General features: G+C 38.8%; 7 protein-coding genes across 13 annotated transcripts; 4 read left to right on the top strand and 3 right to left on the bottom strand.

Moving 5' to 3' along the window:
* The first annotated feature begins 6 nt into the window (after nt 1-6).
* On the top strand, nt 7-2,354 carry Ced-12 (engulfment and cell motility Ced-12). The gene has a single exon (XM_088030343.1). The coding sequence runs from the start codon at nt 14-16 to the stop codon at nt 2,138-2,140; it is 2,127 nt and encodes a 708-aa protein (XP_087886469.1). The 5' UTR covers nt 7-13; the 3' UTR covers nt 2,141-2,354.
* Nucleotides 2,355-2,604: 250 nt separating this feature from the next.
* On the bottom strand, nt 2,605-11,419 carry LRR (capping protein regulator and myosin 1 linker 1 leucine rich repeat protein). Of its 7 annotated transcripts, XM_088030337.1 has the most exons (19): nt 11,328-11,419; nt 10,916-11,013; nt 8,912-8,962; nt 8,653-8,862; nt 8,376-8,605; nt 8,069-8,328; nt 7,833-8,020; nt 7,670-7,747; nt 7,442-7,623; nt 7,244-7,395; nt 6,379-7,196; nt 6,149-6,324; nt 4,932-5,154; nt 4,852-4,872; nt 4,388-4,586; nt 3,868-4,326; nt 3,577-3,813; nt 3,429-3,487; nt 2,605-3,357 (listed from the first exon to the last, which is right to left on the bottom strand). In XM_088030337.1, exons 1-19 carry the CDS (start codon nt 11,362-11,364, stop codon nt 3,253-3,255), a joined length of 3,783 nt encoding a protein of 1,260 aa, XP_087886463.1. In that variant the 5' UTR covers nt 11,365-11,419; the 3' UTR covers nt 2,605-3,252. The 7 variants fall into 7 exon arrangements, with proteins under 7 accessions (XP_087886463.1, XP_087886461.1, XP_087886464.1 ...); XM_088030335.1 differs by having other exon boundaries at nt 7,833-8,328; XM_088030338.1 differs by lacking the exon at nt 4,852-4,872.
* Ak6 (adenylate kinase isoenzyme 6) lies at nt 5,376-6,210 on the top strand. Its single transcript, XM_088030349.1, has one exon. The coding sequence runs from the start codon at nt 5,602-5,604 to the stop codon at nt 6,139-6,141; it is 540 nt and encodes a 179-aa protein (XP_087886475.1). The 5' UTR covers nt 5,376-5,601; the 3' UTR covers nt 6,142-6,210.
* kin17 (kin17 DNA and RNA binding protein) lies at nt 9,116-10,871 on the bottom strand. The gene has a single exon (XM_088030345.1). The coding sequence runs from the start codon at nt 10,338-10,340 to the stop codon at nt 9,177-9,179; it is 1,164 nt and encodes a 387-aa protein (XP_087886471.1). The 5' UTR covers nt 10,341-10,871; the 3' UTR covers nt 9,116-9,176.
* A 323-nt stretch (nt 11,420-11,742) lies between the features above and the next one.
* Nucleotides 11,743-14,723, top strand: Coq9 (ubiquinone biosynthesis protein COQ9, mitochondrial). Its single transcript, XM_088030347.1, has 5 exons — nt 11,743-11,834; nt 13,771-14,048; nt 14,097-14,303; nt 14,351-14,560; nt 14,607-14,723. The coding sequence occupies exons 1-5, from the start codon at nt 11,789-11,791 to the stop codon at nt 14,640-14,642; spliced, it is 777 nt and encodes a 258-aa protein (XP_087886473.1). The 5' UTR covers nt 11,743-11,788; the 3' UTR covers nt 14,643-14,723.
* LOC148178707 (glomulin) lies at nt 11,864-13,754 on the top strand. The gene has a single exon (XM_088030344.1). It carries the CDS (start codon nt 11,975-11,977, stop codon nt 13,685-13,687), a length of 1,713 nt encoding a protein of 570 aa, XP_087886470.1. The 5' UTR covers nt 11,864-11,974; the 3' UTR covers nt 13,688-13,754.
* A 655-nt stretch (nt 14,724-15,378) lies between the features above and the next one.
* Socs44A (Suppressor of Cytokine Signaling at 44A) lies at nt 15,379-16,575 on the bottom strand. The gene has a single exon (XM_088030346.1). It carries the CDS (start codon nt 16,341-16,343, stop codon nt 15,468-15,470), a length of 876 nt encoding a protein of 291 aa, XP_087886472.1. The 5' UTR covers nt 16,344-16,575; the 3' UTR covers nt 15,379-15,467.
* Between the last annotated feature and the right edge of the window lie 78 nt (nt 16,576-16,653).

Raw genomic sequence — 16,653 nt, 5'->3', positions numbered from 1 at the left:
CGTCTCCATCAAAATGCCCGCCATGAAGGACTCCTACATCGTGAAAATTGCGGTCGAAATGACCGACCAGGTGCCCCAACTCATCGAGTTTAACCAAAAACAACCCCTAGCCGGCATTATTCAAGAACTGTGTAATGGCTGGCACCTATCAGACCCCGACCAGTACGCTCTTCAATTTAACGACAACAATAATCGTAATTATATCACCGAAAAAAATAGGAATGAGATCAAGAACGGGTCAGTTCTCCGCCTTCAATGCTCACCCTCAAAGACAGCTCAAGATATTCTTCAGAAGCTCCAAACTGGATCTGCAGAGGAAAAAGCGCACGCGATGTTACGTTTGTCGAATTTGAGCGCCGACATGACGTTCGCGCTTGATTTTATCAACAAACAAGGTCTGACTTTGATAATTAAACAGATAGAAAGTGGGAAATTCAAAGGGGCTGTCTTAGCGCACACTTTACAGTCATTTGTGGAGTTGATGGAGCATGGGATTGTCTCGTGGGACATCCTAAACGGGGATTTTATTAACAGAGTCGCTAGCTTTGTGAACACGCAACAGGAACCCGAAGTGACCCAAGCCGCTCTCTCTATACTAGAAAACATAGTTTTGAATAGTAGCGAAGGATACGGACAAGTAGAACGCGAAGTTCCAATTGGGGCCTTGGTGGGGCATCTTCAAGAAACTTCAGTCGTGCAGCAAAACGCGGTTGCACTCATCAACGCACTGTTACTACGAGCTGATGTTACGAAACGGCGGCAGTTGGCGGCGACGCTTACCAGCAAGCAAGTTAGAAGCGTCATCCAGAACCATATTTTACAAACGGGGGCAGCAAAGGGAGCAGAGATGGCGCATCAATTGTATGTTCTCCAGACGCTGATGCTGGGGCTTTTGGAGCAGAGAATGGTGACGAAGATGGATCCGCAGGACCAGGATGGACATGATAAGATAAAAGAATTGCGACGCATTGCCTTTGACAGTGAGGGCGCCGGGGGTGCTAGAGGTCCCGGTGGGTTCACTCGCGATTACAAGAAACTGGGCTTCAAAAATGATATTAATCCCGCGCTGGATTTTACTGAGACGCCTCCTGGGTTGCTAGCGTTGGATTGTATGGTTTATTTTGCGAGGAACCACGTTGATAGCTACACCAAGTTGGTTCTAGAGAATAGCTGTAGGGCTGATGAGCACGAGTGTCCCTTTGGAAGAGCCAGCGTTGAACTGGTAAGAATTTTATGCGAATTGTTGAAGATTGGAGAGGCGCCATCTGAGCAAGGGGCGTCGTTCCAGCCTTTGTTTTTCACGCATGACAATCCCTTTGAGGAGTGCTTTTGTATATGTATAGTATTGTTGAACAAAACGTGGAAAGAAATGCGAGCGACTTCAGAAGACTTTGGGAAAGTCGCAAGCGTCGTCAGGGAACAAATCGTACGTTCTTTGGACGTCTCCCCGGCGTCACTGGACCAATTAAAAACCAAACTCCAAACTCTCACCTACAGTGACATTACTCAACTATGGCAACTGGAACGCACATCTAGAGAAGAGTGGGAATCTCATGCGCGCCCCATTGTGGAACTTCGCGAGCAAATCACCCCAGACATTTTGAATCTCGTAAAACAACAACGTCTCGCTTTTCTCGTTGATGGTACTCGTTTCACCAAATATTCCGCTCGTGGCCAAAGAATCAAAGACAAATTCTGGTACATTCGACTCAGCCCCAATCATAAAGTACTCCATTACGGCGATTGCGACGAAAAAAGTGCTCCATCGACGGAAGAATTGCCTTCTAAATTAGCAGTCGCAGACATCAGAGCGCTATTAGTGGGTAGAGACTGCCCACATATGCGAGCTCGGAAGGCGTCACATCAATTAGCCTTTTCTCTAGCTTTAGAAAGTGTAGATTTGCAGTCTTTGGATTGCGTGGCCCCGGATGAAATGACTTTCGCGTATTGGACTGACGGAATAAACGCTTTGTTGGGGCAGAGGATGACCAGTAAGGAGACTGACCGCGACTTGGACACTTTATTGTCGATGGAAATTAAGTTGAGGCTATTGGACGCAGAAGGAGTGACAATCCCTCAGGATCCACCACCGGTACCTCCAGATCCGGTACATTATCATTTTTGCTATGATCTGAAGTAAGAGATTTGAAGGAGGGCCATCAAAGTATTGTTGTTCCGTCCTCTGTGATGTTGGAAGTTGGAATCTCATCAAGACGAATGAAAGACTAATTAGAATAACGAAATGATATTTAGCAATCTCGAGTATTTAGCTATTTGCACACATGAGGTAATTTAGAATGTGAATATGATAATGGATTGTATTAACTTGCATGAATAAAGACGATTTTATACAAGTTCTTTTTTCAAACTGATAAATTCAGTTTAAACTATGACCCGGCGCATCCACCAATTTTACGTCACTTGAACAACGCTTGCAATTTATACGAAATGAAATTTGGTTAAGTAGTATTAACCACGAGTTTTTAAAACGTTATTAAAAGACAAACCTTCGTCCACACTTCACAGATAATTAGAATTAATTATTTTTAAAGAAAATAGCACTGAATATCGACACTCCACACACTAGCACTAGCTTACAGTAGCGATAATAAACTTTTTTTATTGACTGTATAAAAACGACAAATACAAGATTGGAAGCAAATTTCATGTTACAAGTATATATAAAAAATACATAACACATTAAAAACACAACGTTATAACAAAATACAAATACTTGACTGCACTTTGTAAAAGCTACATAAATGTATCCTTATATACAAAAAATTCGAAATAATAAATTTAATTGGTAAGTATCTATGGAATGAGTTACATCTTACAGAATCTTATAATCAATGAGATCCACATTTTGCAACAAAATCGTTACACATTTTAAAAAATGGCATTTTAACACAATTTACTGACCAAAGTGATGTAAGTCTCAATTTACGTATCATTTAAAAATTATGGACTAATTACAATAAGCAAATAATACTTTGAGTGATTACGTCAAACGAATTATGTAATTGTGATCATACACGATTATACAGGAAGCTCTGAAATTTGTGTTGGAAACAATTCTAAAATATTGTATTTGCAGTCAAAACCTTAAAGTTTTAGGTTCATAAAAATAGTCGCCTACGAATGAAGCAAGATATAATAAATTTATACTTTTTCTTAAAGTGGGAAGATGAAAGGCAACGTACCTTTCCTAGAAGATATCTATGAATTTGTTAGGCTAAAAATATAATCAAATCATCTACTAATGTGTGCATCTTTAGTTTCGCTACAATTATAATTGCTATCTCTTCTCCTAGTGACGTCGTTCGATGACTGACTGGGTTTATCAGACGTTGTCGCCTAAAAAAACCAGATTACTCACAACTCACTTTACAAAGAGAAAACAAAAAACAGAAAAACGGGAAAAGTACCTTGTAACGTTGCAAAAACTTGTGGTCGCCACGCTCAGGTAAATAATTCTGCAAAACACCTTCCAAACAAAAAGAAATAAAATAACAGAAGCATAAAAGAGAAAGTAAAAAAGAAAAAGAAGGTGTTGACACAATAAAGAAAACTTACCACCTCGTTTTAGCTTGACTTCCTTTGTAACTCTCTTTTCTAACGACGATTCTGAACTGTCTAACGTGTCAGCGGAATCAGGTGTATTACCTGTTGAATTGATAGGAGAAGAACCATCACTTAGAAGACTTAGATCAACGTTTTTAGCTTCGGAGTTCACCATGGACCATGGACGCGGTTTTGGGGCGATAATCGGCCCCGCTTTAATTTTAATGTGTTTAAAGCAGTCATGGTCAACTAAAATCATCAACGTCAAAGTAACAAGGCTACTAAAAAACACAGTTTTACTACCTGTTTCTCCCGATGAAGAATTCTCCATAGTCATGGTAATATCCCCAGCAATGCTCCCATCGCTACTCTCATGCGACATCACACTTTCACCCGTTAACCTTCTCGACAACGGCGATGCACATTCGCTGATGTTTTTTCTTCCTGAAGATGGTGAGAATTTTTCTAGATTGTCTGTAGATCTAGACCGCGGAGTTGGTGTCATTAAACCTCGCAACAACGGTGAGTTTCTGCTTAGTTTAGGAGTTCTGCGGTCGTCGCTCAAAATTGGTGAAGCAAATTCATGGTTTGGGCTACCGTCAGCCTGGAATGAGTTGCAGTCGTCCGAAGTTGGTGTTACAGAACCTGGACGGAAGAACGTATCGAGACCTTCTACCAAATCGTGCGACACGGGGTCGCTAAGATCCGGCGGTTTTACCAAAGGCCGGGTTGGGGCGCGGGTTTTTGCGCGGCGAGGACGTCCTGTAGTAAGGAAAAAGTAATAAATGATGTGATGTGATTGCAATATGCAAATTATAATTACCTTTCACTAAATGCTGAAGTTGATGGGAAGCACTAGGCAATTCTGTTACAGAGTCGTCTTCTTCGGAAGTGCGATTACTAGATGGCAAGAGACTTGGAATGTCGTCAGCTGAAAGACCTTCAACGCTGTCTACCACAGATTTCGGTCGCAGTTTTCGACCATGGAGGCTTTTTCTCTTTATGGAAAGATGAGGAGTGGCCTAAAATGCACATAAATTCAAAATTTCACACTATAAAATCACTTTTCTACTTTAATTAATAAAAATGACAAAAAAAGTGCCATTTCAATACAAAACGTGCGACAAATAAAAACAAAATCAGTACGGATAAAATTTTGTAATGTTCCAACTACAAAAAAAAAACAAAAACTTAGCTATATCCTAGAAATGTAAACAGCCACGTGAAAATAAAATTGAAGCATAAAAAATTAAACCATCTCTAAGTAAAATTCTGATGGTTACTTACTAAGTTCAGATATTCCAACATCTGCACAGAATTTGATGTAAAGTTAATATATGAAGGAATCTTTTTAGAAGTTAACTTACCAAAGGAGAGTGATCTGATTGATGACTACTATCGGTTATGGATATATCACTAGCACCGTGTCTAGAACTACCTGAACTACTCAACCTTGATCTTCTCGGAGGAGAATCGATTCTTATAGCACTAGCATCCCCTACTAGAATTTTATAACTTCTCATCAACGTTTCGTAAACTTCATCAGTGATCTGTTCTGACAACTGGGCGGCTACCAGAAGATTCAATTCCCTATAAACAGCCAGTTTTACAAGTTTTTCGGAATTTTAAATTTAAATTTTTGAGAGTGGTTACAAAAAAATCCAATGCGCTTTCAATTCTGGGGCTTATTCCGATAAATATTCAAAAAAATCATGTTCTCATTAGTCATTAGGTTATTGCCTATTTACCTTAATTTATTAATTTATTTGGTAATTAAATTAGGGATATTAATTTTGAAATTCCCCCTTCAGGCATTTGACATTTCAAAACGTCAAAACACAGAGCGTTGTTTTAAATCAACATTAATTTTTCTCTATTTCCATGAATAAAAGTTAAAAGAAGTAGAAAGCTGAAAATTCAGATGAGCCGCTTTCTGTTGAAAACTTTGCAACTACTACGCAAGCTAATCCTGATTGCATGACACTCCCTTGACATTTGCACATTTTGAGGTTAGGTTCCACGCTTTCCGCGTTGAAAATGGCAACGGCCCCAACAAAGCGACAAGCCCCCAACATTCTCGTTACAGGTACCCCCGGCGTCGGTAAATCAACCCTTTGTGAAAAACTAAGCGAAATCACCGGTCTTCAATGGTTAGAAATCTCAAAAATCGCCAAAAATTACAACTGTTTAGAAGAATTTGACGAAGTGTATCAGTGCCCCATTTTGGACGAAGATAAATTACTCGATGGTCTCGAAGAAGTGATGTGCAAAGGAGGCAATATTGTTGATTATCACAGTTGTGAATTTTTTCCCGAACGGTGGTTTGATGTGGTTTTTGTTTTGCGTACCGATAACACAACGTTGTATGATAGACTCAAAGCGCGGGGGTACACAGGAAAAAAATTGGAAGATAATATTGACTGTGAGATATTCCAGACGATATTAGAGGAGGCTAAGGCGTCCTATAATGTTAGTATTGTACATGAACTGAGTAGTGTGGCGCCCACTGAATTAGATGATAATGTAAATAGGATATGTTTGTGGATACAACAATGGTTTCAGGATAATAATGTGTAAACGTTACCTGACTCTGTTCATTATGTCAACTCCTGCTTGTTGTTTAATACATGTTGTCACAAAATCTAATGGGATTTGTTTTTTGTTCTTGCAAGCTTTCTTTATGTCTTGGACCATCTGCTCATCATGCAAGATATAGGGGCACTGGTCCTTGCAGCACTTCAACATTTTGTCCATGGTAACCTTCAAAATAAATTTCTTATCACTCTCCATTAAAAGGTTTAAAAAAATACATACCTGCAAATAGTCGCTTATGCTACCGTGTACATCACTCGCCGCTTGTTGGAGCTTCGCCTCAATTGGATGACCATCATCTCTATGCTTGGCGACTTCTTGCAGTCTCACTAACAATTGCTTCGAATTCTCCGCGTCTTGTATAACCCCAGTAGCGTGGTTAATGTCATTATGCGAAACAATAGAATCCGCTGTTGAGTATCCTTTGATCGCTTCCTGCGTCTGAGAGACCAACCTCTCTAACGCTTGTTGTTTAGAAATCAACAAAAATCCTGGTTGCAACGGCACCGGCTTCATCAAGTTCCTTTTCAAAGTCACATTTCTATTCAACATATCTTGGATTTTCCTCATAATCGCGTCAGTTTTTTCAGTGTTAGCTTTCATGCAAGGAGTGACGTCAAAGATAGGAAATGGAATGTATTGAACGGTTCTATTGCTTTCTAATGCGTAGGCGATATCGAAATACCCTTGCAGTGTAATATTGTTTCTGTCCATGATAACGGTTTTTAGTTTATGGTTGATCTGGAGAGCTTTAGCGAGAAGGCGAGCACCGGAATCCCCGATAAAATTGCCGCTTATATCTAAGGTTTCCAAGGATTTATTATCACCCAGCGCGTTCAAGAGGTTGAACAAGTCGGAACGTAGACGACAATCGGGAATCATGAGAGTCTGGAGAAGACATTCGTCATCTTGAAGGATCTGAACGACCGAGTCCATTATCGTGGACATGTGTTTTTTCATGCTACGACCCATTTGGAGGTGCCTCAAAGACTTATTTTTACTTATTGCTAAAACTACGTTGGACAAATCACCGTCCATATCTAAAAACAGGTAAATAAGTGTGTGCCTAAGTAAAAAACGAACTTACTGTTATCCGATATATCTAGACTAGAAATGCAGCGAACACCGTGAACACATGATTCTAAAACGTGGGCACCCTGACTTCCTAATCCGTTATTACTTATATCTAATGACATTTCTTTGGTAAATTCATTGCAGGCTAATCCCAGCAGTAGATTTCTGTGGATTAAAGTGAGAAATGAATCGCGGTAAAGTACGTACTTACTTCAACGCCTCTTGTGGAAGTTTGCAGTGAGACATGTTTAGAAATTTGAGGTTTAGAGTGGTGCTGAAAAATTGCTTGAACGATATCGGCGCCTCTTTGTTCTTTTTACTACTAAAAGGATTCTTACAAATATTTAAATGAACTAGATTGGTTGTACAGCCACGAACGAGGGCACCGAATAACTGAAAACACAGGTTAAAATAGGCAGGCATCACGCTAATCACTCACATTTTCCAGAATTACATCAGTGCCTGATATATCTATATGCTGAAGTGCATTAGGATTAGAGAAAAACGAGTGCAGATTCTGTAAAAAAATTGTGTGAAAACAGCAATTCAAAAACTAGAGGCTGCAGGGTGAATGAGGGAAACTGTCCCTAGCCTTTGCTTACACTTATATCGTCTTTGAGACTATTGCCACTCAAGTTGAGGTAAGTGAGGGTCGTCAAAACGCTGGGGTTATTGTTGAGTGCCGCCGCTAAATGGTTGATGCCCTTCGAGCTCAATCCACAGTGAGCCAAATTCAGATGAACCAGCCCTTTATTGAGCCGAGAAATACAACCTGACAGATAAATAGCACCTGCGACAGAAGCGGTAAATCTAGAGACGACCCTAATTTTAATACAACCTTTATCTTCAATTGTGTTATAAGATAAATCTATGGTGTGAAGCGCGCTGCCCGGATTCAACTTCAAAACGCTGCCTAATTTATTAATGAAGTCCGCCTTCAACCCTAAATTATCCAAGTAAATTTCCTCCAGATTAAGAGACTTGCGTAACACGTGGAGGATTCTGTCAATGTTGTCATGAGATAGCTTCACTTGGTTTGCTCTCAGCCTTGTAAACCACGTGTTATACTCTAAAGCGCTGATTATTGGAATTAAGTCTCTGGAAAGAATGTTATAAGAGGATGTTAAGAAGAAGGAGCTACCCACTTTTGATCTAAATAATCGAAGTCTTTAAGGCATAATTCTCGAGTATTCAGCGACACGTAGATGTTGTCCACGTCCCAGGCTACCTCTTCTCTATATGTCATGCCATGGAAGTCGCACATGCAAGCATACTGTGTTGAAAAACCTCCACACGGCCCCACTTCACGCCTACTGCTCGCGATAGCTTCTAAATCCCTTAATTGTTGAAGTCTGGTGTTCGGAATTACGTCAATCTAAAATCGATTGGTCATTTTAAAGAATAAAAAAATGAATCAATAACTTTTTTAATGATGTGTTGAAGTGGGACGGTTGGAAAAATGTTTCGTATGGCATTGTTTAATGCCGAAATCATGTTATCTACTTCAGCGCTACATGTTGAGTCGTCACCAGTTAAAAATGAATATACTTTGTCGTTGATGGTTAGACTCAACTGATTGCCTCGTTTGCTTTCCAACGCTTGGATTTCCAGGTAGTGGAAATGGCAGTCGATCTTAAAAAAAGGTTATGGAAGCACGAGTTGAATTTTAGTGCGTACTTACTTTTGTTGGCACTTTTGCTGTGAGCAGTAAGATTCGACATGGGGAAAATACCTAAACAAAGTGTTGTAAAAAAAGAAAATTTTTTTTAGCATAATAGTTGACCACAGGAAAAGAAATGACCAAAATGTGACTCAAAATTAGATTATTTAATGTCAGCCGCAAAAAAAAACCAATTTTGTTCCTTACAAAAAATAAAATTAACACTTTAAAAAAAATCATTTATTTGTTAAAAAACTATTTACACTTATATCTAGGCATGTTTCTATTACTGTTCTTCATGTAGTTTACAAATATCTTCATATTGAACCCCCGTTACAGTCCTCCCCATCAACAACCCCGACGCAATTTTAATTTCTGCACAAAAGTGAGCTTCATCTATAGACATCAACGTCGCTGTTTCTCCTCTGTAGGCTCCATTCACAACTCTGACCAGTTTGCCAATTGCTGGAATAACAGTCTCTAAATGCGCTTGGTCTAGTTTCAATTTGCGCCCACTGTCAAACAACTTTACCACCGCCGCGTATTTGTTCTGCACCTCTCTAATAACTCCCTTCTGTTTATAATACTCTTCACCCAAACTTCTAGCCACAACTTTCACCACAATGCCTTCAGTGATCCAATAATCTTTTCTGTTGCTTTTTTCCTTTTTGATTTCTTCAAGTTCTTTGATTTCATCTAGAGCCGTTTTTTTCCTGTTTTCGCTTTTTGGTTTCTTCATAATTAGAGATTTTGAGGATCCTTCTTCTAAGGGCCGTTTTGGGACTTTGAATACCACAGGTTTAATATCTCTTTTTGTTTCTAGTTTCAAGTCAAGGGTTAGCTTCTCTTCTTCGTTTTCACGGAACAATTCTGTGTAAACCGGCCCATCTTTGTTAACATCACGCTCTTGTCCTATCTGTACTTGCTTCTGAACAAACTCCATAGTCTTTTCTTCATCATCTTTGTCCATTTTTAACTTTTTATTCTTTTTTTCTTCACGGGCGATGGTTTCAGGGTCTCTATCCACATATGTAATGAACCACCCCTTTTCAGTTTCATCTACTAGGCATTTTCCTGTTCTTCCCAGCCACTTGACAAAACCTGTCAAAGTGACCCAACGGGTGGCATTCATGTGAAGATGGTTACGATCCGAGATGTATTCTTGGTACACCCGATTAGCATTGACGCGTTTGGTACCAAACTGCCTCCTTAGAATAGTGAGGTACTCCTTAGCAAATTGGTAAGAAAAATCATCAATGATTCTTCTGGAGTTATCGGCGAAGAGAAGAAGCTGCCGCTGGTGAGATTCCGACATCATGTGGCACTTAAAGCCGTTTTCGTCCCGACATTGTTTCTGACACATCTGACAGTACCAGCGGAGCTTTTGGAGACCCTTCGCCTTCATCTTGTTAGCGATGTATTTAGGGGTACCCACTTCGGCGCGCGGCATTGTTGAAAGTTAACACAAAACTGACAAAATAGGAATAATATGTTGAGAGTCAAAGAGACTATTTGGTTCACTGCGCGAAACAAAACAACGCAAAGTTCGAGAAATGTCACAAATGGCGAACTGTCAAATTGACAATCGGGGTGCAGCGCGACACCGGTCAGGAACTCAACTAACAAAATGGCGGATCAATTTGAAAAATTGCGTTTGCGTTCCTGGAAAGTCGGATATTACGCATCCATTTCATTGTCAATTACTTAATTTTATTGCAGACCTAAAATAAAGTATGACGAATTTGTTTAACAGACAAGGTCAAAGCTGGACATTAATTTTTGTTCTTAATTATATTAAATAACCGTCGCAGGTGCGGATATTGAGAAATTAGTAAATAAATCTACGGTGCTTCGTTCTTAACTATTTAGCACCTCGACTAGAAAGTGACCATACTTGATTAGCGATTACTCATGTTCTTAATTACTTATGAACATATCTCACTAATCTAATCATTTTAGATTGTATGTTATAATTACATGTAATAATCACGACTTTTCCTGTGGTCACATTTTCCTATAACTCACCAAAACCCTATTTTCAGTCTTGTCTCCTTTTGTTTCCAACCTGACAACATTTTTAAAGAGTATCTTCACTTTATTCCCAACAGACGATTTTATGCTTTCTGTGAACGGAAATTGGCAATATTTAAGTACCATAAAAACCCATATTCGATGATGTTATCTCTACCGGGAAGTCCTCAAAATCAACAATTTCAGAGTGGATGTGAAAAAAACAAATCAAATATCCTAAACGATTTAGAGCAGTGTTACGTTAGCTTCTGGCTTTTTTGTTATGAAATTAAGCAAAACATGTTCTAATGACTCATTGAGTTCAATAAACAAAGCTTTGCAAATTATATTAATCATCAATATTGACACTCCCCTTTGACTATTGTAAACATTGTTTTTGTCAACAAATTCGTAAATCTCTGCTTACCGTTCAAGTCCTTAGTTAGTTGTGATCGAGTAGACATAGTTTAAAAGCGTGAAACACAAGCACTTCATTTAAATATTTTTATAATTGTCCGTTCAGTTAATTGCACGAAAATAACATTTTTTTTCGGCTGCCACTGTCATTGTCATTTTCGGGATTTCGGGTTATTAGGGTGGTGTTAGTGGGTTTTGAGCGTTACGTGTTGCCACTACAGAAAGTGGTAGCCCTGATGTTTCAATTAAAATTCAAATAATTTTCAAATGAATAATTACATTGTTTTCAAACAATTAATTATAACAACACTTATGCACTTGATTCACACCTCTTCTTGTCGCTCCAAATCTTTGAAAAGAATGACTGCTAGTGGGATTAGGGACTTTAGTTGTCACAACATCAAAGCGAAAGTAACCAACTCTCGCACTTGTAGAAAAATATTTATTTTATTTATTTAAATGTGATTAGAAATGTCTTTCCGTGCTTTATTTACAACAGTAGGATCTACGCTAAAATGTGAGTATTTTTTTGAGTCATTTCTTTGGATTAACAAGGACATAACCTCAAATTTTTGCACGACAGTGGAGGTGGCTGTCATGCTGTGATTATTACAAATATTATTGAATTTCGTGTAGTTTGTTATAATTCGTGTAAATATGTCGTCGGAGTTGGGTGACAATAGTTTCCCGAACATCATTTCCAATCTGTTGAAAGAAGGGAGTACAGTGCAAGCTCTTACGCTTTTCACCGACAACAAACACAGTGATGAGCTTTTTAACAATTCATGGGACTTGGTGCCTATCGTGGCTTATTATTTAAACGAAGAATGTGAAGATAACAGTGTTGAGGTCTTCAAATGCTGTCAGAAGATGATAGACATCATTGCACAGGTTTCAAAGCCTGAAGAAGTTCTCCTCCAGTTTATAGAAGAGATTGAATTAGCGAAGGATGATGTCATGTTCTTAGCGTTGTTGAAACCAACTAAAACAGTGTTGCTGCGAGTCCCTGATAAGAGAATAACCTCCTTAGGGTGGTGCTTTAATGCTATTAGACATTATTTAAGTAAAGTTGAGACTCCTGAAGATTTGAATTTGACAGATGAAGAGCGCTTGCTCTTGGATTCTGATGATGCTGTCTGCAGGATAAATAACTTGTATGATAATTTGGTGTTGTTCTGTGGGACGTTTGTGGAAGAACTTAGGAACAGAGGAGAAGTTGGAAATGTCATTGAAAGGAAACAAGTCTTGGGGAAGTTTCTCGTGGAGTTAACAGGGAAACCACTTGCTTTCCTGGACATGGACTTATACAAATCCACGAAATCCAGAGCGCGTGTTACCGCTGAAGAGCTCGTTCAAAATTTTTGCTCTCTTATGTCGGATCCATTTATGTTTCTTGAAATGCGAGAGGGTGATCCTGACAGTGACTTAATTAAACCAAACGATCTATCACTGGGGACTTTTTACTATTTAATACTATCACAACAAGTCTGTATCAATTGTATTCCAAGAGTGTACAATCCTGTATATATTTTACACTGTGTGCTCCATTACGTTAATAATTTATTGTCACAGACTAGTCAGTTCGTAATAGAGAAAGGGGTGCACTTGGCTGAAGCCTTGGTAAAACACATCGATCTTGAACACCTTTCCTATTTGTTGTTACATGCGGAACATCACGGCAAGTTTTGTAAAACAATCTCCAATGTTATTGTCCACAACGAAAACGAACGTGTTAGAAAACAAAGTTTACAAGTTCTACACAAATATCTGTGGTCATTCGAGCCCCAAGGTCGTTTCTTAATAATAATAAACTTGTTGCGATACCTGACCCACAGTGGACTAAAAGGCAATTTAATCATGCAATACAAGAACATGATAACACAGGAAATCAATCGTGGTAACTTGAAAAGCATGTCGGTGTACTACAAGAACCATAAACTCTTTGATCTGCTCGATGCGTTCACTTTACTGAAAAACAAAGAAGAAACAGATCTCGTTGATAGTTCGGATCAAATTGTGTCAACATTGAATTTTCTGCGATATTTGATTATTGTTGATACACAGGACGATACTGGGATAGATTGCTATGTTACCACTTTAGAGGAAGGCTATTTCAAGAACTTGAAGACTGGAATTTCTATGGCCAAAGAACATTACCGGTTGAAGATTAAAGAAGTGAATGAGGAAAGTGCTGAAAAAGAAAAGTCGGATTGTGAGGTTTCTGTGACTGTTTCTGGTAAAAACTTGCTTGAAATTGCTCCAGAAAAAAAGGTGGAGATTTTGAACTTATCGTTGACCACGCTGGATGTGTTGGATAGTTTGTTAAGTCGTGTGGTGGAATGTATAAATGTAAAAAAGAATAATGGTTAAAGTTTTGTAATAAAGTTGATAAAAAAATTGTAGTTTTATTTCATCCGTTTGACTGATAAAAATAAAAAAGTTCTGACTTTTAGATTCAGCGTTTACACGGACATCATGCCGCCCAAACTCAAACCAAACCTCCTCTTCAGCCCAAAGCGACGACTACGAAAAAGACGTAAAAAACAAGATCTTGGCCGCTTCTTTGCCCTTCGTTATAGAACTAGGTTGGTCACGAAACGCTCTAAGTGCAGGAGCCAATTCTGTGGGTTATCCTGGTGTAACCCACGGTTTGTTTCCCAAAGGTGGCGGCGACTTGATACATTATTTTCAAAGATGTTCCAACTTAAAACTAGTTGAAATTTTAAAAGAGGTATTCACCAGTTTCTGTAGTTCTTCAACCGTTTGTTCATAATTTCAGTTAGAAAAGGCACAAAACCAAATTGCTCCCGCAGAATTCGTGGAAAAAGCCCTTCAAAATAGGTTAAAGATGATTGTTCCTTATTTAAGTCGGTGGCCACAAGCAATAGCTATAATGTCGCTGCCCCCGAACGTCCCTAATGCGTTGGCGACGCTGTTGACGGACGTGGATGATATTTGTTACTACGCAGGAGATCGGTCTGTGGATGTAAGTAATAGAAGACGTCTTCAGATAGATGAAAGTTGTTGTTACAGTTCAATTGGTATGCCAGGAGGTTAGGGGTGGCAGGGGTGTACAAAGCTACAGAGCTCTACTTAATTCAAGACAAATCACCGGAGTATGAAGCCACGTGGAAGTTCTTAAATAAGAGGCTAAAAGAAGCAGTGCAGATCCACGAAGTACTGTGCAAGGCGGATTTGGGGAGCGGGAGCCCCAAAGACACCGTCACGTCGGCGTTTGTCACCGTAAGTGCATAAAATGTTAAGTGCTCTAGCTACTGTTTTGTTACAGGCGCGGAACATCCTCGGAGTCAATTGGACCAGATAGTACCTGGACTTGTCTGTGTTATGTATATTTTGGGATTTTGTTAATAGTTTTTGCTAAATAAAAGACGGAGTCATCATTGCACTTAATTTATTCATATCACAACTTGTGGATTTTCTTTAACTTTCAGTAGTATTTATATACAACAGGCGATCACTTTACGTATTAGCCAAATGATTCACTAAACTCTCATGTTTAGCACTTGGGTATTGCAACTTCACACAAAAATAGGTATCAATAAACGTGTATGCAAAATATCTGTTTAACTTGGACGTCTCTGTTTCGGAGTAGTAGTCTTTGCGAATCATTTGTGTAATAGGTAGATAACAATATACATTTTTGAATGTAATAATAAAAACAATAGATATAAAGATAGCATATCGTGGAGCTAATGTGTGCAAGGCTTAAAATAAGTGAAATTCCTGATAGTAAAATAAATTAAAATCAAGTTCACTCACGTATCAAAAAGTTTTGCAAATCAAACGTTTTAAAACATTATTGCCACGCCCATCGGGTGTTTAATTGTGTAACACACAATAGGTATTTATCGTCAGGTTTTACAGCAATGATCTCATTACAAAAAACAGATTTTAACTGATTAAAATATTGCATAATTGTTTGCAATTTTTAATTGAATTATAAAAGACACTTGTACCTAAGCCCCAACGAATTAAATGTATTCATTTTAATTTACGAGACTAGTAAAATCTTAAATGCATATGAAATAAAAGCAACAAATAGAAAACCGCAATATTCAAAATGCAAAAACATATCTTACTTAAGTAACCTAAATTGTAAATAAAAAGATTTAAGTACGGCGTCGGATGTTCAAAAATAGGGCTTCTCTTGTAAATAACCGTGTAGCACAGTAGGTAGAGGCAATTTCGGTATATCATTCATATTAGTGTACTGTCTTATTGTAAACTTGCACAAATGCTTGAGAGACCACACTTCTATATACCTGGAAATTGGTTTTGTGAGCCTTACAGGAAATTCGCAAGCATATTCGTTCCGACGTGAGTAACAATAAATTCCATTTTCTGATGTCTTCATGGCATCTTGTATTAACTCTGTCACAGTGTTGAACCCCTCAGTATAAGTCCCACACAAATTGTACTTTCCCCTACTGTACTCAATTCTTGCATGCATGGTTTTGCCCACACTTCGAAAACTTATACTAAACAAATAACTTGTGGAGGAAGAATCCCGGACTAGGAAGGTACCATCAGGTTTATACTGGAGACGTTCTTCAGCTTCCGCCGTGGGCATGGGGCCCCAGTACCAATAACAATTTGACAAACTAACGATTTCGTCGGTGGGTATTCGATGTGTGCGTGTTTCGCTGGGGCTGGTTTCTCGCTTTGGCGGTGAGTTGCCGATTTGTAACGTTGCAGGACGTTCAGGAACTGGAGGTGGTGACGGTAAACTTAGGATTATTTTAGAGGAACACGGGACTTCTGCAATAGTTGCTGGACGTTTTGGAGTTGATTCCTGAGGGAACATGCAACTTTTCACTCGAGTGTGCATTTTTTTGAGGCTTCTACGGAAGCTGTTGCGATGGGGGCGGATTTCGAAGTCAGAGAAGTCTTTTGTTTCATTATCGGGTTCGGGCCGAGGTGAACGATCTTGGAAGCGATCTTTGATTTTGAGGAAGCGGTGGATTAAAGTTTTCGCTTTCTTTTTTCCACTTCCTTGTTGGTCCATTCTGCGAATTTAGATGCAAACGAGATCACTACACTGAGAACTAGGAATGACGTTAAAAGGAAAGATTACCCATTATTGTATACACAGTACCACGAATTATTACGGAGCAAAAGTAGTACTAATTTCGTTATCATTTATATCAGTGATTAATTATAAAGGTGTCAATGTCAAATTCTTGTCAACACGAAATCACGGAATGTCACTGAATGAGTCGAGCCGCGCCACCAGGTGGCGTGATAGGATGTTTTTTCAGTGCTACCAATACCTAAATATTAAAAAATTCAAATTTCATTTTTTCTTCCAATTTTCC

This window comes from Gnatocerus cornutus, chromosome 2 (genome assembly GCF_029298725.1).
Source record: "Gnatocerus cornutus isolate USDA-ARS CGAHR chromosome 2, icGnaCorn1.1, whole genome shotgun sequence".
Lineage (NCBI taxonomy): Eukaryota > Metazoa > Arthropoda > Insecta > Coleoptera > Tenebrionidae > Gnatocerus > Gnatocerus cornutus.
The sequence above is the reverse complement of the archived record's forward strand: the minus strand, read 5'-3'. Positions and strand labels throughout refer to the sequence as shown.